Source organism: Branchiostoma belcheri, unplaced genomic scaffold, assembly GCF_001625305.1.
Source record: "Branchiostoma belcheri isolate BF01 breed outbred unplaced genomic scaffold, Haploidv18h27 scaffold101, whole genome shotgun sequence".
NCBI classification, from domain to species: domain Eukaryota; kingdom Metazoa; phylum Chordata; class Leptocardii; order Amphioxiformes; family Branchiostomatidae; genus Branchiostoma; species Branchiostoma belcheri.
In genome coordinates, this window is record NW_017802392.1 from 117,771 (window position 1) to 143,311 (window position 25,541).

At 45.0% G+C, this 25,541-nt stretch overlaps 2 protein-coding genes and 1 non-coding gene across 3 annotated transcripts in view; 1 reads left to right on the top strand and 2 right to left on the bottom strand.

The window, feature by feature from the left end:
• LOC109473931 (E3 ubiquitin-protein ligase rnf213-alpha-like) overlaps window positions 1–25,541 on the top strand; it is a 134,495-nt gene that overhangs the window by 107,283 nt on the left and 1,671 nt on the right. The window contains exons 75-92 of the mRNA XM_019774105.1: window positions 239–492; window positions 9,450–9,639; window positions 10,633–10,749; window positions 11,555–11,752; window positions 12,819–12,977; window positions 14,174–14,397; window positions 14,913–15,066; window positions 15,525–15,693; window positions 17,305–17,393; window positions 19,589–19,831; window positions 20,609–20,750; window positions 21,463–21,546; window positions 22,127–22,319; window positions 22,836–23,043; window positions 23,255–23,329; window positions 23,833–24,030; window positions 24,495–24,584; window positions 25,005–25,168. Coding sequence (XP_019629664.1) covers window positions 239–492; window positions 9,450–9,639; window positions 10,633–10,749; window positions 11,555–11,752; window positions 12,819–12,977; window positions 14,174–14,397; window positions 14,913–15,066; window positions 15,525–15,693; window positions 17,305–17,393; window positions 19,589–19,831; window positions 20,609–20,750; window positions 21,463–21,546; window positions 22,127–22,319; window positions 22,836–23,043; window positions 23,255–23,329; window positions 23,833–24,030; window positions 24,495–24,584; window positions 25,005–25,168 — 2,951 coding nt within the window. The remainder of the gene's footprint in view (window positions 1–238; window positions 493–9,449; window positions 9,640–10,632; window positions 10,750–11,554; window positions 11,753–12,818; window positions 12,978–14,173; window positions 14,398–14,912; window positions 15,067–15,524; window positions 15,694–17,304; window positions 17,394–19,588; window positions 19,832–20,608; window positions 20,751–21,462; window positions 21,547–22,126; window positions 22,320–22,835; window positions 23,044–23,254; window positions 23,330–23,832; window positions 24,031–24,494; window positions 24,585–25,004; window positions 25,169–25,541) is intronic.
• LOC109474241 lies at window positions 2,809–8,322 on the bottom strand. The gene is made up of 3 exons (XM_019774511.1): window positions 7,866–8,322; window positions 7,635–7,799; window positions 2,809–4,435 (listed from the first exon to the last, which is right to left on the bottom strand). The coding sequence occupies exons 1-3, from the start codon at window positions 8,161–8,163 to the stop codon at window positions 3,243–3,245; spliced, it is 1,656 nt and encodes a 551-aa protein (XP_019630070.1). The 5' UTR covers window positions 8,164–8,322; the 3' UTR covers window positions 2,809–3,242.
• On the bottom strand, window positions 16,840–16,914 carry Trnav-cac. Its single transcript has one exon. It is a non-coding gene; the product is annotated as a tRNA-Val (tRNA).

The following is a 25,541-nucleotide window of genomic DNA, read 5'->3' on the forward strand; positions in this document are numbered from 1 at the left end:
ACTAGCCTCCCAACTATTTGGCCCAAGGGCTACACAAACAGAGATGGATTGCCATATGCTCTGTGTAAATGGTTGGAGGTAGGACTTCAATGGTTAACATATAATTTTATTTTGTAACTTGAAACAATCATTATGTATAGATGAGTAGCAGTCCAAAATTTGCATGCAAGTTAACAATGATGACAAAAAGTTGAGCAAGTGACTCAGTCTCAGTCTTTTTTATGTTCTAACTTTACAGGACTCTTACAAGCAAGAAGCTGCCCAGTCCCATGACACAGAGACAGCTATGCTTGAAGTTGCTGTCTCCAAACTCCAGCAGGCTGGCAGGCAGGCACACCGGAACCCACCGGGCCTGTCCGTGGCCACACTGCTGTTCATCGCCAACATACGGTTTGGACTGTCCGTCGCTGCACAGCTCCTACATGAGTACCATGGGAGGAGGGCTCTCTCAGTGCAAGAGGAGAAGAGACTGGTGAAGAGGACACATTACAGGTAAAGTTTATCTGACTTGTCATCTGAAAGCAAACGTTATAAAATTGATCAGGGTACGTTAATAATAAAGTGACCACAACGTTATAAGAAGGATCGGGGTACGTTAAGAATAAAGTGACCACAACGTTAGAAGGTACGTTATAATTATACAACAACACTTGAGTTTTGAGGTGAGCAGTCAAAGTGTGCCCACGAGGAGGAAAAACCTGCGATATATGCTATGCTAATAACCCGCTGCGAATTGCTCGAAATAATGACAGGGAAACGGAACTGAGTATGGAAGTAAGGATTAGAATAAAGAATTGGACGGTAAAATTCAGAATTCACCAAAAGTGCACGAGGCAAGCGTTATTATACAGCGTTTTTTTTTTTTTACTTTTTGCTGTGTTGGCTGGGGCGGAGCTAAATTCTTTCCCCCGCATGCAAATGTGCAAATGATCCCCCATTGTTACAGTTGGCAAAAATTATTTACAGGGACTTTTCACGGTGGTTCAAAACGTCCTGCAAATCCCCACTCGTAGCTTATGTTAAAACATTTATGAAAATAAGATGTAAATCACACTTGTCACCATTGGCAACTGTCCATGATTTGTTGACAGTTTTGTGGGCCAGCTCTAGGAATTCGAATGTTTACCTTTCTGCATGCCCCCTGCGAATTTTTCCCGCCAACTGTTCTATTCATATGCGCACTTCTCCTGATCCTCAATTGTTTTAATTTCACACATTCTAACACGACATAGCGTGGGTGCAAGGTATGATCATTTTCTGGCCTGGTACATACACAGACTAACATGGTTCCTAACTCTGTGTAATTCAGTTGCGATCAAAACGTAAAAATACTCAGATAGCGGCGGCCATTAGGTTACCCTTGACCGGGCAAGCCAAAATCCTTGATGAGACTTAGACTACATGTTTCTAAAAACGCCTTTTTCTACAAAATAAAAAATAAACCCTGATTCGAACTGTAAAAATGATCTTGTTGTTTGAAAATATAACGATACAAAGTAATAAACGTTACATTACGAGTGCTATTTTGTAACACAGCCGACGTCGATATTTCCACTCTCCGTTGTTTTGATTTTGTTAGCCCCATCTTGGTTTCTGTATTTAATTTATTGTAAATTAGCGCATGAACCGCCAGTGTTTCTTGAACGCAACAAGTTTAGATCTTATAATTTTAGACTTCCCCTCGAGTTAACACTTATTCTGTAGTTGTCTTATTATTTCCTCTGGACGTTGTTTCCGAGATCGGCGACACTTCTTACGGGCAGGCAGAACATCGACAACAAGGACGAAACATTTCGGCTAGAATAATGCCGCAACAAGTTACTACACAAAGAAGAAAACTCTTTGACTGCTCAACTTTATTCTTAACGTATCCTGATCGATCTTATAACGTTGCGGTTCTAAGAATACCATCAAACTTTACGTTGCTGTTTGGATGTCGAGTGGACACTAACGTCGCCGTTCCAACGTTTGACGTCGAGCGGACATTAACATCGCCGTTCCAACATGCTTCATACATATTTCGTTTCATTTCGTTCCATTTCGTCCCATTTCATTCCATTTCGTTCCATTTCGTCCATTTCGTTCCATTTCGCACTTTCTGTACACCGCTTTTGATGTACCCATCAGGTTTCAACAAAATTTGGTCAGGTGATGTAAATATGAAATATCTAAACGATCACAACAAGAAAATTGTCAATCCCAGTATATTTGGGGTGAAAAACTCAAATTTTTGGTAAAAAATTTGATATTATGAAACAACTGTTTTGCAGAGTGATTTTTTGCGAAGTAATAGATAACATCTCTGTGATGTCTTGTACGAGCAGGCCTTTTGCCTATATACCAGAATAAGGCTGAAATTTGGGACTTTTCTCACAATTTTTAACATTTTTTGTACAAGAATCAATGCAGCAGACAAAATCAATGAAATTGCCACAAGGTCCGCACGTAGTTCAAAGGACATTTCAAGGCTATAAAGTTGAATCTGCACAAATTTCGTGAGAAAACTGGTATCCTTGTGTGGGCAGCAGCCTACGAAACACCACTTACTCTGGCCGGGGAGAGAGCGAGACCATCATATCTAGCCTGCTGGATATGATGTCATTATGTAATCCTACACCCCACGCTGACCAATCACTGCCCGCTATTCCAAATCAAAATGGCGGACGCCGGCTAACTCTGTTTATAAACTTGTACGTGTCATAGATTTTCTTGTCATCTCTCAGTCTACTGCAAACAATTATCTGCACGCTTCTCTCCCTATACTAGTAGTTTGAATGAATCATTGAATGACAAACACTGAGCTGGGCTGGTAAACTTTAATGAGCGAGAAAAACACGAGCTCAAATCACAAGGGTGAGGTGGGCGGGTGTGACTTGCCCCTGAGCGCGTGGCGACAGACTGAAGCCACGCGGTGACAGGGACCAGAGACCCGGCAGCTAATTACCCGCTGTGATCCCCGGGGGTTCCACAGACCCACAATTATCTGCACGCTTCTCTCCCTATACTAGTAGTTTGAATGAATCATTGAATGACAAACACTGAGCTGGGCTGGTAAACTTTAATGAGCGAGAAAAACACGAGCTCAAATCACCAGGACCAGACCCAGCGGGAGGCGAAGGGGAGAGGCGAGAGTAGGCGTGCAGAGAAGGGAGGTTTGGAAGCCCGGAGATCAGGTACTATCAAAGCAACAACTCGGAATTACAACAAGAAATATGAGTTTAACACTGCCTAACATACAGAAATTAAAAGTCAAAAAACGATATGCATGTACAAAACAATTCAAGCGTTAGTCTAGAGAACAAATGCTTGGTAATCCGATACTGAACGATACAAATAAACTGAAGAACAAGACTAACTCTAATACTAATAACTAAAACAAGATAAAGGCTGTAATGTCGTATGGCGGCGATCAGCGGGACAAGGGGGGTTTTGAGGCGGAGCTGGGGGGGCTCTGGCAGATGGAGTAGGAGATGTGTTTGCTGAAGGACCATCGCTGTTCCAGGGAGGAATCTAGGTAGACCTCGTAGGCGTCGGAGGACCAGTCGGCCCATAAAGTTTGATGGTCTGGGGTCCGCACCGCAGTGCCAGGCGAAGGTGGCGCCCCCGCGTCGGAAACTGTGCCCGGAGAATTTGTTGGAGGGGAAGCCCGCAGCTTGTAGTAAAGTCTTGAGGTGGGAAACGAGGGTGGAATGTGTGAGGGACACTAGACTGCCGTCGCTACCGGGGACGAGGAACGCGGGGGAATCACCCGAGGCGGGGAGGAGGTGAGTCATATGCAGGTAGGCCGCTCTCGGGCAGAGCGGATGTCCCGGTATGGCTGCCACCGGAAGTTGCAGAACCTTCTGTCGGAACTGCCGAGTCTTTGACCACGTGATCCGAACGATCAAGCCGTCTGGGGTGAGCTGAAGTGAAGCGCGAGTGAGATGTTTGTCAGCGGAGAAGGCCGCCCGCGAGGGAGGGACTAAGTTGGACTTGCGGAGTAGCGTGAAGAAACCTATGCAGAAGACCGCCCAGAGGGTCGCGTGTAATGGACGCCGAAGCTCCAGCAGAGACCTGATCGACAGTAGAATCTCCGGTGTGATGGGTAGCTTCTGTTGCGGAGTATGAGTAGAGTGCCTGGCTAAGGACATGAAGACCAGTTTAAGTTCAAAGGCGCTGTCGGGCGGCGGGGGAAAGTCGTAGAACAGGTGTAGTTGCCGTACTCCATGAACGTAGATTTTTACCGTGTTCGGGCTCTTGCACGATCTAGAGAGGAACAGCGCGTACCTTGCGAGAGTAGCAGATGTGGTGGGCAGCGCCGGAAGACCATAATATTCGCAGAAGAGAAGGAAAGAGCGCCACTGAGTCCGGAGATTGTTGTACGTCCCAGCGGAGAAGGCAGATGTCTTTGCAGCTGCCACCTGTTGATCCAACAGCCACAGTCCGGAGGCGGAGCCTGAAAAGGATCACAAGTGGGTCAATAGGGCAAAGTCAGTGGAGGCCACGGTCGCCTGAGTGACAGGTGTGCCGGCGGTCAAGTGTAGAAAGGCCTCGCGATGCGACGGGGAAGTATGCCAACGACTGAGATGATCGGCCAGCCGATTGTGGACGCCCGGGAGATGTACGGCCCGTATCTCGAACTGGTCCGTGGCAGCGCAGAGCCACAGGTTGCGGAGACAGGACTGTAGGAAAGGAGAACGACTGCGCCCGGAATTAAGGACCGTAACGGAAGCTTCGTTGTCGCACAACACCACAATGCGCATGCCGGACCAGTGTCTGCCCCACAAACGAGCGCACACCAAGATGGTGAGGAGTTCGAGTCCATTAATGCAGGGTTCCAACTCGAGGACCGAGGGCGGGAAGGTGGAGTGAAAGAACTCTCCCGTGGAATTGAGGAAACCACCGCAGCCCGTTAAGCAGGCGTCCGAACTGAAGACGGCGTCTGCCTCTGTCCAGCCGGACTGTGGGAGGAGAGAAATCCCGTTGTATGTTGGGAGGAAGGTGCGCCACCAGGCCAAGTCCCGGCGGAAGTCGTCGGTTATCCGCAGTTTCGTATGTCTGTCCGGAAACTGCTTTAGGAAGAGGAGCATGCGCGAGACGAACAACCTGCCCGGGCGGACGCACGACGCGATGAACTGCAACTTGCCGATAGGGACTCGATGTCCCGGCGGCGGGTGTGAACTTTCGAGCTCCACACGCGTAGTTCTTCCAACGTGTCCGTCAGACGCTCGGGAGTGACCTCGATAGTCATGCGGACTGAGTCGATGAGTCGGCCGAGAAAGACCAGACGGGTGGTCGGGGGAACGGCCTTGTCGTCAGCTTCTTGCAATCCCAACAATGCCAGCAGGTGACCGAGGTGTTCGAAGGCAGCAGGTGCACGAGCTGTGGTGTCCGCGCCGCCCAAGTCATCAAGATAGTTCACGCAGTCGTAGCCGAAGGTGCCGGAGATTAAAACGCACTGCGTCCGTTACCCGCTGACAGACTAAGGCCCCGGTACGAATGCCGAAAGGGTAGACGACGTCTGCGTAGCAAAGTCCTTTCCACTGAAAGCCAAGAAGGTTATAATCCGCGGGGTCAACGTAGATTTGCCGGTAGGCCCTGCGTAGGTCGCGTTTTTACAGCAGACAACCCGGTCCCAGGAGAACGACTATGGCTGACAGGTCATCCACGGAAGGATAACGCAAGTGCAGACGTTCGCCGAGGTAAGTGTCCGTGGGGATTCCTGCATTGACGGAAGAGGCGTCAGGAAAACTGAAGTCCACAACGATCCGCCTGCTATTGGAGTCCTTCTTCGGCACGGTCTGGAGAGGGTTGCAGACTAACGCCGGGTCGAAAAAATCCAAGGGCAACGGGCCGATGGTGGCTCCGTGACCCCGCTCCTTGGTGATGTAATCGGCGACGTGGGCACTATAGCGGACAGCTGACGCGTGATTTGTAGGCGGGACCACTGGTTGCTTTGTAGCGGTGTAATTCACAGGGAACCCGAATTCGATCAAGTCACATAAAGTCTCATCTTTGTAATCCACGAGAAGGTGACGCCAGGCGGGCACATTCAGTTTACTTGGGACCGGAATGCGGGCTCCTTTGTAATTGGGCAGACCCGAACGATGAACGGTGACGTGCCAGCGCTGGAAGTCCGACAGGCTGGGGGGAGGACCTGAACGATCGGAGAGCCCCCCCGTGGGGACTGGTAACATGGAGCTGGCGAGTGGCGCCCGCTGGTCGGGCCCGAGCCGAGTGCGAAGCCCCCCCGTGAGGGCTGGAGACGAATAGCCGGCGAGTTGCGTCTGCTGGTCAGATGCGAGCCGCGTGTGAAGCCCCCCCGTGAGGGCTGGAGATAGGGATCCGGCGAGGGGCGCCTGCTGACCAGGTGCGAGCCGGGTGCGAAGCCCCCCGGTGGGGGCTGGAGACAGGAAACTGACGGGCCGTGTGAGGTCCGCCAGGGAGGCGACAAGGGGGGAAACAAACAAACTGTCATCCCGCTGATGGCTACCATATGACAAAGCCCCCGCGGAGAGGGGCGAAAACTGGAGCTCACACTGATTACAAAAGCTGAGCGCCGTCTGTGGCGCGGGGAGCTCAACATGAATATCACTATCAATTAGCAACGTCGCCGGAGCGAACAACATCATCAACATCAACAACCGATAGCTCTGGAGCTCCCGCAAAATCTAACACAATATCTGAGTCTACTGCAATATAATTCTCTCTAACATCTGTGTCAACAACAAGTGCCATAGAAACGTCATTTGTGTCAACCGAAATTGTACATGTCTTGAAAACATCTGGGGTTACAGAGGCATCACTCGAGTGCGCGACAATGTCTTCGTTCAAAACAATATGCTTAGGTACCTCTAACTCTACGACCGTATCGGTGACGTCTGCGTACACCGTATCGTCAGTTACATGGAAATCCACAATCATATCTGTAGGAGGGGAAACCTGATCGGAGTGGACAATAAAACCAAGTACGCCTCGATGGCCGGGAAAAGGAACAGTGTTCTGACCTGTGCTGGTTGTATTATTTCTAAGGTTGAAATGTCCGTCGACAAGAGACTGTCCTGAGCTACTTACAGTTCGTGTTCGTGTGGGTCCCAGTCACTCCGATGTTTGTTTGTCGTCCTTTGTCTTCTTGTCTCCGAACTTCTTGCGGCGGCAGGTCGCGTCCGGATGGCGGAAACGTTGTCCTGTCTGCGCGAAGCAATGTCCGCAATAATGGTCGAAACGGCACGCGGTCGACTTGCACTCGTTCTTCTGGAAACTCCAGCACGGGCGCGCGTTGGTGGTCGACTGGAGAGAAGTCGTCGCGGCGGTGGTGTTCTTCAGTTTGCTGGCATCCCCATCGAAGTAGTATTCCTTGATGTCTTCCCAGTCCGTGTTCCACTCCGTGGAGACGCGCAGGGCGCGGGCGACGGCCGCGTGATGGAACGCCCTGACAACGGGCCAGCGATACCGGGCCAGCCGGTGGCATGTGTACTGTAACAGGGCTAAACGGCCCCTGAGTTCCCAGGCTGGCAAGGCTGGAGAGAGGAGCAGTCCCATACAGCCACTCAGGAATTCCTCAGCGGACAGGTCATCGTACTTCTTGTCGTCTGCTGAATCGCAGCTAAATACGAAGTGTTCTGGGGAGAGCATGCCGGAGGGCTTCTTCTTACCTGTAGGCTTGGCTTCCGCCGTCCGCTCGGTGGAGGCGAGCTCCGGGAACTTCTTGGTCACCTTGGCCAGCAACTCAGCGTCCTGCCGAAGGGTGTCCAAGGTTATGTCTCCCGGGCCCAGTTGGACCGCAGCTTGTTGTCCCGCGCCAGTCGTCGGCGGGACAGCTGTGCCGGGTGGGGGGAGTGGAGCCGGCGGGTCGTGGGGTGCCGTCTTCCCGGAGGCCGGCGGACCAGCGGCTGGGGGAACCGGAGCACCCGTACCTCCCGAGGAGGGGGGGAGAGCCGAGGGGGACTGCAGCAGCTGTAACTTCTTCTCGAGGGATTCTACCTCTCGTCGGAGCTCGGCCTCTTGGATGGCTGCTTCCAGTTCTTCCTTCCGTTTCTTGAGGTCCGCCATAGTGAGCGGGGCAGCGGGGGAATTCGTCTGGCCGGTACCTTTGCAGTCTGCGCCGGCCTGACCCGCCTTGTGAGAAGACAGAGCGTCTCCGCAGCCGGCACAACGGCGCGGTTTCTTGGGTGAACGCGGCATGGAGGGGCAGTAGAAAGTAGGAGATAGCTCGTCAATCGACTTGTGGAGGACGAACTGATTGTGTGACTTGCCCCTGAGCGCGTGGCGACAGACTGAAGCCACGCGGTGACAGGGACCAGAGACCCGGCAGCTAATTACCCGCTGTGATCCCCGGGGGTTCCACAGACCCACTTTTATACACTGGAAATAAAGAACATGTATGTAGCTACAAGTTCTGACTCAGAGGTAAAAAGTAATTCTCAATAAGGTCCAACAGATCACAAAAGCTTGGGGAGACCCTATACGTGGGACGACAAGTGTTGTCGATTTCACGCACTCGGCACTATGGGCGCGGCCCATGCCACATTTGTGAAGGAGACAACGTACAAACCATTTGATACAAATGTATAGAATGTAGTGAAATCTAAAATATGACTTACAAAACAATTTTGGACTTATATGTGTACACCTAAGATAGAATAAAATTCATGTTTAGTGCCATATACCATTGGCTTCTGTAACAGTGGGGGGTTTATAGGCGCTACCAACAGATTCGGCAAACGGGTCTAGACCTTTTAGCGGAGAGGTTAGAGTGTCTAACTGGGGCCCGGGAGATTGTGGGTTCGAACCTTGGCCCGGGACCAGTGGGGTTTTTACTGTCTCCTGTTTCTTACAGTGGTTCCCACACCGGCCCTGCGAGTTCTGGCAAAGAGTGCCGCTCCAGGGATGTCGAATTCGGAAGATTCGAGGACGGATCTTGAAAAGAAAAGGGGGAGTAGTGTAACAGTGGGGGGTTTATAGGCGCTACCAACAGATCCGGCAAACGGGTCTAGACCTTTTAGCGGTGAGGTTAGAGTGTCTGTAACAGGGGCCCGGGAGGTTGTGGGTTCGAACCCTGGCCCGGGATCAATGGGGTTTTTACGGCTCCTCCTGTTTCTTACACTTCTGTCACGGACATTGCGCGAATCCTTGCAGGACCCCCCCGAATCGCTACGTAGTGGAACAGTCCGAACCTCAGCAGGCGCATGGCTGAACAGAACACGTTCTGCAAAAACCGTCACATGACCTGAATTCAGACTGCGTGCCAGTTCATTTTGCCTCTTGTGTGAAGGAGGTACATTTATTAGCAACCTGATCATGAAGGTACAAAGAGGAAAGGATGAACATTAAAACATTTTGTCGCTTCCTAAAAGTAACAATCTTTATTTGTAATACTATGTAAATTGCATTGTAATGACTACCGAGTGATGTTTAATTGAATCAGATATAGTTGGCGCTTCCAACTGAAATACCCTCAACACCAACAGGCTGACCAAGAGGCTGCTGGACCAGGCCTGGCGGCTGTGTGAACAGCTGGAGTGGAGGTGGCCGCAGGTGTTCCTCCTGAAGCAGCTGTACCGTGGCTGTGGCCTGGACAGCCTGCTGAGTGTGACAGAACAGGCACAGCTGCATCAGCACCTGCAGTGGATCATCCCACCGGAGGCCAGGGGTGGGAAGGTTGGTGCAGATCAGTAACTTGTAAAAACAGAAATTTTTTAAAGCAAACTATATCAGAAATCTGAATAACATTCAGCTTTCAGATTTTATTCACTATGATGAATTTTTTATTGATTCGACAAAATTACAGGGACTTTCATATTGTCTACTACAACTAAGATCAAATTACAGTATAGCCTGTAATGGAGTGAAGGCCTGGGACATTTTGTAACTTTTAAGCTACTCACTTAAAAGACAGTCCAATATTTATGCCACGTCTAATATCAATGGATTGTCTTCAACTTCAAGTTGACATTTACAATGTAAATTTTGTAAACAACCCGCCGTACGTGCAAACTGTGTGCAAATGTGGGCAAACGTAGGACATCCGTGCGTGGTGAGTACCGCCTCCGTACGGAATCCTACGGATTTGGGAGCACGCAGACATGCCATAGAACTTTAAGTGCATGTAAAACTTTTTCTACGTGCGGTCCGCGGATTCACCACCCGTATGTATACGTGGAAGTAAGGGCAACGCGCGTGCCCCATACGTACCGTACATAAGACGCTCGGTGAGTACGGCCTCCTTACAGTAAAGTTGCTATCGCACAGAGATCGTACGTTGTAAGCAGGTACAACTCACCACTAATGCGCAACGAACGATGCACGAAACCGCTCACGGCCAGATGCAGACCACACTCTTACACCTTGCCCAACCGTTCGAGTGACGCCACTACCACGTTCTCAGAATAACATTATAGCAGACGTGGCCTCAAAAAAAAACATACGGACAAAAAGCATGCACGGCGGGTTGTGACCAGGGCTTAACATATTAACAGCATCCTGAGTCTCAAAGACACTCCTATCAGCATACAATGTACTCAGTCTGGTAGAATCGCAGGGTAGAATCAGAATCTCTACCCTGACATAAACATCAAAATTAATGATGTGTTTGATGGGTATCATGGACCAAGAAGCAGTTTGACAAACCACTGCCTATTTTCATGTGTCTAGGAGGAGATCATCCCAGATCGTTTCATCGTGTGTGGAGAGGACTACCGACAGCTGAGGGAAGAACTGGCCAAGTCCATGGTCAGTAAGAACATGGACGCTGTTAACGATGTCCTACAGGTTAGTCTTTTATCTATTGCATTGTTGAATGTTTGATGAATTTATGTCTTCTTTTTATGCAGTCAGCTGTTTTAAGCTGACCTGTGTACATCAGGTTGGTAAGACATTGAAGTCTTTTATTCAGCCGACGTTTCGGTGACCGTCTGTCACCTTCATCAGGGCAATGTGAACCAGTCAGAATTGCCCTGTAATGTACATGATTGTACATGACTTTGTACATCTACATAACTAAATGCAAAATTTTAGTGCGAGAGCATGCAAATTCTTCTATGCCTGCATACATTTTTCCAAACGCAGAAGTGTACAGTTTTCCAACTTTACGTTCAGAACTGAGTGATTGGTCATTAATTATCCTGATGAAGGCAACAGTGGTCGTCAAAAATTTATCTCTTTGTCCTTGTGTTGGAATAAAGTGGCAACATTGCAATTGTACAATCATTATGATTGCAACCAACACAGAGGAACTTTCACAATAAGTAAAGAGACTCTTTTTACACAACCATGCAAGTCTTGTCAGCCGATGTTCGGTGACCGTCTGTCACCTTCCTCAGGGAATCCTGACTGGTTCACATTGCCCTGAAGAAGGTGACAGACGGTCACCAAAATGTTGGCTGAATAAAAGACTTGGTTGTGTAAAAATAGTCTCTTTACTCAATGTGTTACCAACCTGATGAAACTATTCACGGAACTTTCACAATTGTTTTCCAACTTGTGTACCAAATCTATTTCCGAATTTGTAACTTTCCTGTAATACACTTGTACTTCTGACACGCTAATGAAGCGCCTGTTTTCGGGGTTTTGTTAGGCTATGAACATTCCCGTGAACGTGCGAGAAGTTGAGCTCCTGCTGGCGTTGTACCGGGAGGTCACGGTTTCCCGAGCCAACACCAACCAGGCCCGCCATCCATCCCAGGATTACATCACAGTCTCCCACCAGTACCTGCACAACTCTCCTGTCCTAGCCAACAAGCAGCTCGCTATGGAACTGCTGACAAACAACCAGGTGAGTACATTGTACACAATGTAGAAGAACACACCAGCGATGTTTTTTAAATTATCCATTGAAGAGGTTGTAATATGTAAATGACCATGTGGAAAGACTTGTTATAGAGATTATGCATATATTTGCGCATTAGGTAGGCACTGATTGGTTGGTGAGAGCAACCAATCAGGTTAGGGACTATTGTGAACAGAGTTGAGCTTGGAATAGACAATCGCTGTGTAAGTTAGTTCGAGACCTGGATCCGAGGTATGTGTACATGTTTAGTTGTAGCTCTGTTTTAAAGTAGATTGTATAACTGTAGTACCTCATCTGTATAACTCTAGATCATTGGTAATTATCCGTGTAACTAGTGCTAAACTCCGTTGTAACCATTAGACCACATCTACCTGTATTAGAGTTAACATACGGATCAATAAACCCGGCTCAGCAGAAGTAATTGAACTGTTTGGATCTCTCTTTACATAGTAATTTATATATATAGACGCTAGATACCAAACGACCACTAGACCTCAAATATTACAAGGTTCTCAATATACATTTGAATTTACTTAGACCTTATGACATTTTTAGAAATAGAAGTGATGCTAAATTTGTTTTAAATGTCAGACTGAAGTTGAAATTTGACATGAATCGAAAGATTCATATATAATACGAATCTAAGATGATATATGAAATAGCATTATATTATGTTAACCTTCACAGAAGGAAAGATTGTCTTTGCTCAATTTCATTTTCTTCTTTAAACACATAACTAAAGGTCAATGACATGGACCAGACAGCTGTCACAATTATCATAGCAACTGGTACAGTAGCAGACACCCTGAGGTGTTTGATTACATGTACAATGTACACGACACGTCATTATGTAGCAAATTGGAGGGGCTGGTCACACATTATTGTGAATATGAATTTTAGTTAGAATAAATAGAGTTTTTTTGTAGTTGCAGATTGTTGGGCTAGACCATGTGAAGACCATGCAGTTGCTTGGTATATGTACATGTATGACTTTATTTGTTAACTTTCTTGTTGTTCCAGTGGTATATACTTTTCCCCTGTATTCTCCTAGGGTGGTGGTAACCTTACCCTTACAGTGACACCAAACCAGCCGCCCATCCAGAGGACCCTGTCTGCACTGGTGATCCACACTGCTGCTGTTCTGGGTACAGGTGTGGGAGGACTTCTACTGCCACTCCAGACCCTCCTACAGAACCCACAGAACCACGCTGTAGGTTTTATCAGAGAGTGTTCAATAAGGAGTTATTTAATAGTTACTGTAGTAATGCTCAGAATCATTTTGCATGTACACTGTAACTCTACCACAGATCTTTCATGCACTGCTGTAAGTACTGCATGGTATACAGTTTTTGTTTTCCAGCCAAATTTAGATAATATGTATAGCAAGGTGATAAGATTTGATACTGATGCTCAGAGGGAGGAACAGACTAGCAAAATCAAACTGCTAAAATTCAATGCATTCAATGTAAATTCATAATTTATGTATATTATGAGTGATTGTTGGATTGGTCATAATATATTGTGCTTGTTTTGACCATTCTCTGTGGTTTTTGACTATTAATAATCATTATCCAATTTTTTGCTTGAGTTTTTTGGCATATCTTATCACTAATATTAGGCCAAGGAAAAAAAACAAACTGTGTTTCCTGTTTCCCGACTGACCCTAGAAAAAACTGCAAACCCTAGCCTTTTTTTTGTGTGGACACCTGCAAGGGACATAAATTTTTTGAGCTGATCAACCTTTTCTAGCTCCATGATGTGACACCTGACTGATGAAACGTTGTACAATCAGTTTTCCAACAGTGACATTGAAAATATAGTTGCCTTGAAGTTCATGCAAATTTTACATTCATTTTGTTAAACTGTATTGTATGAGTTAGATCACTAGAGATTGCCAAAGTGTGGTAAGGCCACACCAATTTAATTTGTTGGTTCTCGGATTCGCCTCTTCATTTATTTCTGATTTGCAAAAAAAAAAAAAGATTCTGGTTCCGAATCAACTAAAAAATGCTCATATTTTGCCCCCAACAGTTGAGGAAATTCCTTTTCTTCCTAGTTGTTACAGTTTTTTCCATCTATCAATGCAGTGGTTTGATTTAAAGTTCAAAATTTATACTTTAAATTTTAACCCAGCCTTTTTTGTTGACTTCATGGCTCATATTGTAGCATTTGGGGCTATAATAGGATGCCCAGACCTGTTTTTATTTTTATTTTTTTTCGCCCTGTCGCTTCATATTTTTTCTGAAAAAATCCGAGAACCAACAAATTAAATTGGTGTGGCCTAACAAAGAAAAAAAGATAATCCCTACCTACCGACCCAAATTTTTTCATGACTGCAACAGGAAACACAACATTTTTTCCCCTAGGTTTACCTGGACGTCTAACCTAAATCTTTCCTCATTTCAGGGTTCCTACTTCCCAACTATGCCAGAGGACGTGTTGATGGAGGCACGTCAGGCACTAGCAGAGCATGAAGCACAGCTGCTTCGCTGGTTCCAGTGTGTGAATGGACACCCTTACGCCATCGGGGAGTGCGGTCAGCCCATGGAGCAAAGCCGCTGTCCTGACTGTGGGGCGGCCATTGGAGGGATTAACTACCGTCCTGTTCAGGGAATGCAGGCTGCCAGAAAGTGAGAATTAACACTTAATGTATTTCAAATTGCTGACATATTCTAGTATGGCTTTATTAGCGAACAGTGGTGTCCAATGGCAGACACAAGATTGAGACTGGTCATCATGGCTTCGATTACTTTGCCTTATCAGCTAGAGATTGTGTCCTAGGGAAGAGCACTGCATAACTTTCCTTAATGCACCCAGGTACATTACCGGTACAATGTTTACCCGACTTTGGTTGGAGGGATAAAAGAAGGAAGGAGAGGGATAGGCTCTGCCTTCCAATACCATGCCTTAGACACAGTGGTATGGTCGTGGTATGCATGGTCACACAGAAAATAGGATACAATGACCCCAACTAGACAGGACTGGTAAATGAGAGTTGCTGGTCCATTTTCTTTTTTTGGATAAAGTGACACTTTTTATTGCATCATTGTTTCAGTCTGTAGAATGATGATAAATCAGCTTCAGCATGTTTACTGAATCACTGAACTCTTTTTTAAATTTGCTTCTACTTTCCTGATTTCTTCAGCAATGACACCACCAGACCTGGTCACATCCTGGGCCCTGCAGCCAACAGGCCGGCTGTGCCCATCTCTGAGCGAGCCTTGTCCGTAGTGGCCACCTGTGTGGTCAGACTGGTCATGCATGCAGCCATGGTCAAGGCAGCTACCCACAATCCTCAGGTAGGACAGTCATTGTGTCATTCCTTCCTGTTTTATTGATAAGTGAGGCAATATGTCTGCCAATTGTGTGAATGACAGCAATTTCCTGTTTATGACTGATTTTTCACGATTTTTGTTGGATGTTTGGACGTTGCATCAAAGCTTTGCCCTTTTCAATCAATATCTTTTCCAACACAACATTTGTGGGAAATACTTTAACAGAACATCTTTGTTATTAGGTTGTATTTTCATGTTTGAGGATGACATCCTGTCTACAGTTTTCAAATAATGTCAGAAAAGATACCATCTGCCAATGCAACGTTGACCAAACACCAAAGAAAGCCATGAAAATTCCAGGTTTTGCGCAGATAGTACGTTCTGCCAAAGTTCTCTATTCAGCCAATAGGAGACTGGTGATGGGGATAGTCACTTTTCTGCAACATTCCTACCATCATATTTTTACCCTCCATGTTTTTTAGGGTGTTGCGAATGTGATCGACCCCAGACCGCCCAATCCCTCACAGTTCCTGTGGCAGCACCTTGAACTCGACCTTCAGCAGCTGGGCCGTGCCCTTGGCAGGAGTGCAGACGATGCCGCTCTGTTCATGCACCTCATTCTGCACGACCTTCTCACACCGGAGGCACAAGGTAAGGAGGACAAAACTTCAAACATGTCCTGAACTAATCTCAACTTTCAGCACTGTATAACACTGTATAACAAATATTCGATTCTTCTTGCATTGAATTATGTTGTACTGACATTTGGTTAATTTTCAAATTCAGATTTTCAAGTTTTGATCATTTACTATAGGTACAATAGGTACAAAGCACTGTTACAGTACTAAAATATTATGCTAGCATAATATTTTAGTGCAGTGCTTTGTGACATCCAAATTATTGGTAAATAGATATCTTCAATCTACATCAAATTCTTAATACATGTACTTAGTAATATATATGTTCTTTTTGTACTGTTGAATAGTAACTCATTTGCAATGAGGTTGATACATTGTAACGTCCCATATCCTTCTTTTAAGTTTTTCCTACAGTAAAACAGCAATTATAGCAGAACTGTCATGATGATAGCAGACCAAATCTTGAACCTAACTACATGTATTGAGTAGTAACACGTTACCGGGTAGTTGGATTACTAGATGAGCATGTGGAGATTTCAGCTTGCACCAGTTACTAAATGAATAATAGGTTACTGATTGAGTTGGTCATGACCGATTTATATAGCAGGTCATGTTCCCTGTGACGTATTAAGTCAGTCATGTAGGCCGCCATATTGTTTGGTGTTGTCAACAGTCATTGTTAGTAAAGGCTTCACTTTTTGTACTGTTGAATACAGTGTCATACATTTCATCATCATCATCGGTCGACCGTATTGGTCGGGGTTATACCGCCCCTTACGAGGCGACATACCCTTTCGTTAGCTTAATACAAGACGGGGTTTGCCACGCCTCCGTCCGGGTGATGATGTAATCACCATGTGTGGTGATGTAATCACCATGGCTGATACGGAACAGAGGTTCGCCAGGCCTCCATTCGGGTGATTTGAAGTGAATCACCAACTCCATTCAGTAGTGTTTGTTCCATCGCACACCGGGGCATGCCCCTACTCTTTTTCGAAAGGTGTGGTGGGTTCTTTAACGTGCGTGGGGTGTGGCTCTCCCCAAACACGGGACCTCCATTTAACGTCCGAGGGACGTCCCTGGCCGAAGCTAGGTACTCATTTCCACCTGAGTGAAGTGGGGAAAGTCGTGTAAAGTGCCTTTCCCAAGGGCACAAGATCGGTGACAAGGTGGGGTTCGAACCCACGACCTCTGGGGTGTGAGCCGAACGCGCTACCGATTGCGCCACACGACCCCACTAGTAACATGTTAGTAGTAACATGTAGTAGTTGTACATTTAGTAGTTGAAGCAAGTACATTTAGTAGTTGAAGCAAGTACACTGTACTACATGTAAGTTATATCTGACAGTGTGTACAATGCAGAACTTAATATCAACACAAGGGTACACAAGGATTAAATTTTCAGTGCTGAAACTTGTACCGTATTCTAGTGGAAATATTATGCACTTCACTCATCCTTCCTTGTTACTTTAAAATTTATGTTTGAAACATCCAGTTGGCATTATGATAACTGTTAACCAGTACCAGTAGTAACTACTGTATATTGTGTTATAAAGTAACTATAGTGTAGAAGTTCATTTTGTACCAGTAGTACCTTATATTGTCGCTTGTTACACCACATCAGCGGCTGCAGGTGACTGGTCCTCCAAGGCAAGCCGGAGGCAGTGGGAGGAAGCCTTCATGGTCAGATGTGTCAACCCCATCCTACACCAAGTAAGGATCCGATAAACATTTTTGGGGCTGTACAGCTGGCCTCCTTCAACTTCTTAGTAATATATAATTTCGTTTTATATATTATTAAGTTATTTTAAGAAAATGACAGATTATTTTTGGAGAAATCACACAAGACACTGTTCTTGAAATTGACATATTTGCAATGAGGTTAATACATTGTAACGTCCCATATCCTTCTTTTAAGTTTTTCCTACAGTAAAACAGCAATTATAGCAGAACTGTCATGATGATAGCAGACCAAATCTTGAACCTAACTACATGTATTGAGTAGTAACATATTAGTTGGATTACTATATATATTTGAGCATGTGGAGATTTCAGCCTGCACCAGTTGGTTAATGAATAATAGGTTACTGATCGAGTTGGTCATGACCGATTTATATAGCAGGTCATGTGTCCACGTAGTCGGTCATGTAGGCCGCCATATTGTTACTCTGTGAAGGAGGTCAGGACCTCCAAACGGAGTGTTGTGAAGAGCCGTTTTTTCGTGTTCGCAGTCAAAACACTGGGTTCTCTTTGTGTAATCGGCACGCAATTTTATACGCCGTCTGCGGGCATGCCCGTGTTGATGCACGAATGTGTATTTTTGCCGTTGCTGCTTTCGCGGTCAATGTAATATTGCAGATGCACCCCTACAATTATGAGGCAAATTGGAATGGTCCAGAAAAACGCGTTGTTTGGAATAGCAGTGGGGGAGGGGTGGAACTTCATGCAGATATGGTGAGGGGCCGATAAGTGGTTCCAGATGTTTTTGCCCGTGCTTAAGAGGTGGTAAGTTTTTTGGAAGATGTTCGCAGCCAAAATGCATTCTTCCGTACGTAGCATTTCTGTGTAATTGGGCATGTGGTGTGCCATTATGTCCGTGATGATGCACGTCTTTTTATTTTCACTGTAGCAGTTTTGATATAAGTAAATGCATATTTTAGAATCATCCCTACTTTTACATCCCTGTGGAATAGGCCGTAGGTTTAGGCAGTTGTCTGGTAGCAGAGGTTCTCTAAGCAGATATTAGGTGGCTGTTGTGCATAATGGTGGCGAGTATTTTTTTAAATTGTGGTTTGCACCTACTGCGATACCTTGTCAAATGAATAATATTTAAATTAGTAAATGAAAGATATTGTTATGAAAGCAGACTTTGTTCATCTATTTAGATTGTCGTGCTGTTGCTTTTATGTAGCCTGTGTTTAGACTAGTTAGTCTGCAACTGTTTCCCCAAGGGGGGGCAAACCTCTGGGCAGGCGGTAGTTACACTCGCGGTGCTGGCCGCAACTGTTGCCTGGCCAGTCGCGCTTAATAGCATTAGTAACAGGAACGGTAAGACGGTGGGACTGTCTTTGTTACTAGTGCCACGACCATGATAGTCCGATCTTTATGTGAATGCAATGATTGTGTGTGTGTAATTAAAATGAACTTCGAACTTGAAGCACAGTATCTTTACACGCCCTGGGAGCAGTAATGGATTTAGGTCTTTTTATGTTTTATGGTTGTGACGCACCCTCATTGTATTAACCGTTGCCTAATGTCTGCACAGTAGGTCTGGCGTTGACGCTTGGGTATGTTTTTGTTGCAATACATAAAACTTCACGGAGGATTGTTGCCTATGGCTTCTTGTTTGGTGTTGTTAACAGTCATTGTTAGTAAGGCTTCACAGTTTTCTCCTCACTCAGTAGTCTTGAGTCGTCAATAACTGGCATTGGCATTATGATAGAAGGTTTTATAGACCAAGGAAATGTCCATGATATCTACATTGTATGACCAGTCCTCCAAATTAGCTTTTCTTCCTATTGTCCCAGCACTGTCCCAAGAATAAATTCAACTGTCCCAAAGTGAGGAGGAATAACCTGTTTTGTGGGAAGTATTGTATGACAATATTATTCAACTTGAAGTCAACTTTATTTTGCTTACGTTCACTCCCAGGCGCACTATAATTCCAGACAGGAAATTCAGCCCGGGACTTTGCTGGATTCAAAAGCTGGGACGTATGCCTGATATTAAACAAAAGAAGGGTTGATATTTTGATATTGACTATTTTTCTATTGTCCCAAAAATGTCCCAAAGAGTCTTTTTAGTTTTCAGTTGTCATAGCCTAAATTTTAGTGGTCAGTGGCCATTGAACCTTTAATCTTGAGCCCTTTATGACAAGTATATGCTGACTCTTGCCTTGTGCTGTGTAGGGTCTAGACGCCCTGCTGCAGCAGACTAACGCAGCGCTACACACCGACGACCGGCTCAGTAACAACCCGCTGCTGCAACTGCTGTGTGAGGTGGTGACTCCCCGGGACAGGCTGGACCTGGACAGGCTGGCGGACCTGCCGGAGATGTGGAGACACCGGCCACAGATCAACCTGGAGAGTCTGACTCAAACAATGGCAGAGAACCAGCTGCAGCTGCCTGTGCTGGAGAAGTTCCTTGCTGAGGTACACCTAATATTATATACCTGAGTGTATTCTGTTATACCTATGTACAACATGGTGTATTTCATATCACCCAAGGAACCAACTGGATTGGTAGGTTGTATCACACAACAGCCAAAGGCCAGAGGGAGATTTGACGTGCGGGAGTGCTGGGACCAATATGAGTATGATGTTGTGCATGTGTTGTATATGTGTTTTTGTATGGGGGAGGGCAACTTGTAAAGGTGCGTATGCACCTGTTTTGTCCTCCCTTTCACTTCATGAAAAAAACATGATAAACAAATAAACCAAGGGTCAGAATACATGTACTTCTTGTTCTATTCTATTTATGTCACACCCAGGAGTCCCGAGAACACACACATTTCATTGGCAATTGTTCCAGAAGTTGCAAAAATTTGGTATCTGAAAGCAACTCATTGACTGATCAAAACAACAATGAAAAATAGGGAAGATGTACCCGCCCGCAAGTGGTGCACTTTGTAAGAAGACAAATATGAGTAAAACGGAGCACAGGTAACTAAGGCTAGACATAGTGCAATCTGAAGTCCCAAATTCTGATATGCTATAATTCGTACTGGCTGTTCATACAGAGTGGACTGACCTAACAGCCAATAGGAAGCATCTACGAGGGTACAGCAGCACCACTCTCTGTCACTTCTTGAAAAAGACAAATTAAAGTCAAAACCTGTTTAACTTAAATATCCAAGTCTTTTAAACTGTCACCCTTCACTCCCTCATGGATAAGTCTGACCATCTCTCTTTTCTTCACATTGGATGTAGAAAGAGGTACTGGAGGCCATGAGACACCTGCCAGACATCCTCCGTCTACAGAAGCTGCTCATCACACAGTATCAGGGACACATTGATGTAGCCGAGGCAATGTCCATCAAGGTCAGCGACTTCCTCAACAAACAGCCTGAAGGTGAGGTCATCAGCTGAGCTGAAACATAAATGTATTAATCTTATAGATAACATACTCCATGATAAAACATCATAATTTGTAAAATAAAGACACTAGACTTAAGTATTACTGACGTGTGTGCAGTATTACACACCAGACTTGGCCGGCCCACTATGCCTGGTATGATCTGAATAAACTCTGTGTATCAGCAACAGGTTTTAACACTTACATGTACTAAGTCTAGATGTAAAATAACTTTTGGTTGTTCTTATTCATAGAAAGTGTGAAAAAGCATACATTATCCTTAAATCAAGCATTATCCTTAAATCTTATACGAGATGAAAATTACATGTGCCATACATTTTGTGCACATAGTGTCCCACACTGGGGTAATGTAGAATGGTTTAGTAGGCTAGGGGACACAACATTTACATGTATATAGAGGTTGTGAGTTCGATCCCTTTCATTCCTAGCTATATATATAGATGTTGTGTCCTTGGGACTTGACACAACTTTCCTCACTCCGTCATCATCCAGGTATAAAATGGGTAGTACTACCTGACTTCATTTGGGCAGATAAATGGCAGTAGAAGGAGAGGGATAGGCTCCACTTTCCAATACCGTCCCCTAGACACGGAGGCTCAACAACCCACTGCCCCTACAGCCTCAAAAAGGCTACAGGACTACCTTACAGGCTGCATTTTGCATTAACAGTCCCGTTCCCCCTCCCCAGGTGCTGTGTACGAGGAGTTCCGCCAGCTGGTGGAAAGTTTCCGTCTAACCTGGAACCTGATACGCCACCTGCTGGCCAGAACCAGTAAGTGCAGGACTGACATACGTCTACATGTAGCAGAACATTTGGGTAGAAGTGATGTCAAATGGTGAAATGTTAGTGGCGTCAATTTGCCCAGTGGTTATAGGCTAGCAGACAAGAGACTGAGAGGTCACAGGTTCAACTCATTGCATTCATGGCTTGACGTTGTGTCCTTTGGAAAGACATGATAAGTGTCTATCTCATATGATTTTAGAGTTCATGAACCACAACCAAAGTCTTCTTTATACATGTACCTGCCAGAAGAATGTTTCGTTAGTCCTTCTGCTACTTCATCACGATCAAGACATATAATATATCATGTATAGATAATATTTCATCAGATTACTGACAGAAACATTTTGCTTAAGATATTCAAAGACCAATCAACCTCTACTAGTGGATAAACTCTATCAGTAGTAGAGTTTGATTTGCCTAATAATTATATAATAGTATGAATATTGTTTAATACCTGGATGTCTAACCTTCATCAACGTATCAGATTGTGGTTCAAGAACTATCTGTTGTTTTACTATTATCTTAAACCATTTTACCGAATGTCTGACTTGTTTTCACACATCCTCAGCATCTCAGGCAGTGCCAAGGGAACTGTGTCAAACGACTTTTGACCCTGTGAGAACCAGCCTGTACCATCTCCTCCCCATCAAGAGAACAGTCGTGCCAACCTCCTGCTCCACAGCGCTGGTGCTGTTCCTGGCCAGCGCACACAACAGCTTTGTACTGGAGACACAGGGCCATGCAGCAGCACAGAGCTCTAGGTATGAACCTATACATTGTACAGTCATGTAGGTGTCTCAAGGAATGTGCTCAGTGCACTAGACTAAGAGAGTACTGAAATAAAATAGGATTAATGGAACAGGATCTGTCAATCCCTGACGCACTGAAAGTGAGGAATGTTGCTGCTATACTTTCATGAAGACATTCTTTCTACATTGTATTTCATTTGTACAAGTCATTCAGACACTAAATATCTTTCATCTGTGTATTCAAAGGAAAAACAGTTGCTGGTCTTTGTGTAAGTAAATTGTATAATAAGTCTTGTATTCCCAATGTGTACTATGTATTCACAGCAGTAGCAGTGATGTGGACCTAGCCCATATTCTGACCTGTCAACCTGACCAGGACCTGCTGCCCCTGGTGCTGTGTGTGTTACATGTGTGTTACATGACTGTGTGTTACATGACTGTGTGTTACATGACTGTGTGTTACATGACTGTGTGTTACATGACTTTGTTACATGTTTGTTACATGCATGCTTGTCTATCTCTCCTCAGTACCAGTAGATCTGTCCTGCTGAGTGATGTGAACACGGCCCATGTGGTGTGCTGTCACCCTGACCAGGACCTGCTGCCCCTGGTGCTGTCCCACTGCTGTTACTCGCTGGCGGTGGGGGAGGGCAGCAGGGTGGAGTACGACCTCCCCGCGCTGGAGAGACAGCTGGTGGAACGCTTCGTCTCGGGAAAACCCTGGATCAACGATGAGGTGGGGATCTTTTACCTTTTGCAAATTTGAAACTTTCTCAGAAAGTTGTGATATAGGAATACACTAATTATACTGGGTACGACATTGACTGATAACGTTTCAAAACCTGCTATAATAATAACTAGACTAAGTAAACATGATTTTGTGTTGTTACAAAATTAATGTGCATGTCTATTGTTATTTATAGAAATGTTTTCTTGCCCTTTTTCAGTTTGAAACATTTGTCTTCAGACAAGAGACCAAGAATGTTGCTATGTACAAGAGCTTGAGAGACAAGATTCCACAGGTATGGTCAACAAAGGATGTGGAAAGCAATTATGAATTTCAGTGTAGGCTTGTGATCTGTGAGTACATGTACATGTACATGACTGATTGTACACAAAATGACTATTATAACCTACTCTGATGGACATCCCAACTACAAAGTATCTGAAACCAGCTACAAAAAAGAACATCAAGAAATTGTCATGCTTAGTACCAGATTTACCAAAAAAAGGGATTGAGGTGTTCAAAAACTGTTTTTTCCCAATAACTGGAGTACTCACTGCCATCAAGTACAGGAGCATCATCCCTAGATACATGTAGCTTTAAACGTTTTACAGTTAGATGTGCCAAGGTTAGGTGTAACAGGTTTGGTGTATAGCCAGCTGCCACTGTGCCGCGTGCCTTAGAAGCTGAATATCGGCTATACAGAATACAGATACTGGTGGAATGTCATGTACATGATGTACAGCTTCCTGGAAGCCAGGATATTTTTTCAATTTGCCTTTTTGGTTCGCATTCCTTCAGGAGCCTCTATCCAAAGCTGTTCAGATGCACATCCTTCAAGAGCTGGGGACTCTCACCAACGTTTGCTCCTCTCTGGCTGCTGTGGACATTGCCTTGATCTTCCTGGCAACTACTGGAGGAGACCCCAGCACCCCTATAAGGGAGTACTTACACAGAGTGTTGAAAATGTATGCGACTGCTGGCTTGCACAGCGTGAAGGTCAGTCCAACACTCATGACTTCAATGTCACAGAATTCTTGCATGTTTTCTCTCCGTATTAAGTTAACTTCCTTGTTACCTCTGTTAATGCATGATGACTGAATTGTAAAATTAATTCTTATTTTATGTTGTTTATTGTCCAGTTACCAGGGCTAGCCCTCAATAGTATAACAGCCTCTGGCTAGTTGGGCAGTCCTGGCTGAATGGCATTCTTTACAGTCTGATAAATAAATTCAAATTGAATCTGCTCAAAGTTGTGGCAAGAGCAATTCTTCATGTAGCATGTTGTGAATATCTTCAGTGTATTCTAAACCTTGTGTTTACTGGGAATTTGTGGCTATAGTGACTCTTAATGTAGCATGTAGTGACTATCTTTAATGTATTCCAATTTTCACGTGGTGTTGTGTTAAAAATATGCTTGTTTATAATTTTTATAATGTTAATGAACAACTCTGATTCTCCAGGCCAACCAGCACTGTCGTCTCAAACACATCCTGTCTCTGTGGCAACTGTTGGCCGTGCAGCGAGCAAGGATGTCCCTGGAAAATGGTCAGGTAGGCACAGGGCATTTTCTCACTCAGGGGCTTTCATCCAGTAATGTTTTATCAGACTGTAACTATTTTACTGACTTTTCCTGATACTTAACTATCTGAAACAAATGCTTGTGCTCGATGATCTGTTTCAACATTATACACAGACTCTTTGGTATGATGAACTACAAAATAAAAATGCAACATATCGGTAAATCATAAAATTCTACCTCCTAAAAAGTAATAGTTGATAAAAGTAAATCTACAAAATGTATGATAGCCCATCACAATCATTAAGCTGCTATTAGGATGCAATGTAATTGACTTTTAACCACTAGTACTACATGTACATGTGCCACTGTAAGAACATGAACATGTAAGTCTAAATAGATATACATGACGTACAGAAATATGAAGTTAGATAAACCACATCTTTCCCAACAGGATCCATTTGAGGATATGCCTCAGCAGTATGGGGAGAAACTGGACAAGTCTGAAGCCAGGACGCTGAAGGAGGCCTTGAGACACGTCAATGTTGACAGTCTGCTGGCTGAGCTGTATGAACTCATCACTGTCGCAGAAGAACAAACCAGGCACCCGGAGTGGAGGTAAACTTGACTTACACTCACTTATTTAGAATTGTCAGACAACTTTTAACATGTAAAAGTCTTCGAGGCAAAGGGCTAATAGTGAAGGCAGGCCTAATTTATTGTTTCCAACAGTAGTTTCATCAGGTTTAAGTGTAGGATATTATTAGGGTTTTCTTTTACACAACCAAATATTCGTACCTTGCTTATGTTTTGGTGTCACAGCTTCCTCACAGCTTCTGACTGGAGTTCTGCTTCTCATATGTACATAGTGTAGCCGATGTATAGTTTATTACGTAGGTGGTGCTTTTGCGTCAAGAACAGTTGATAGACACCGAAACATAAGCAAGGTACAAATAATTGATTGTGCAGAAGAAAACCGTTATATCCTAAA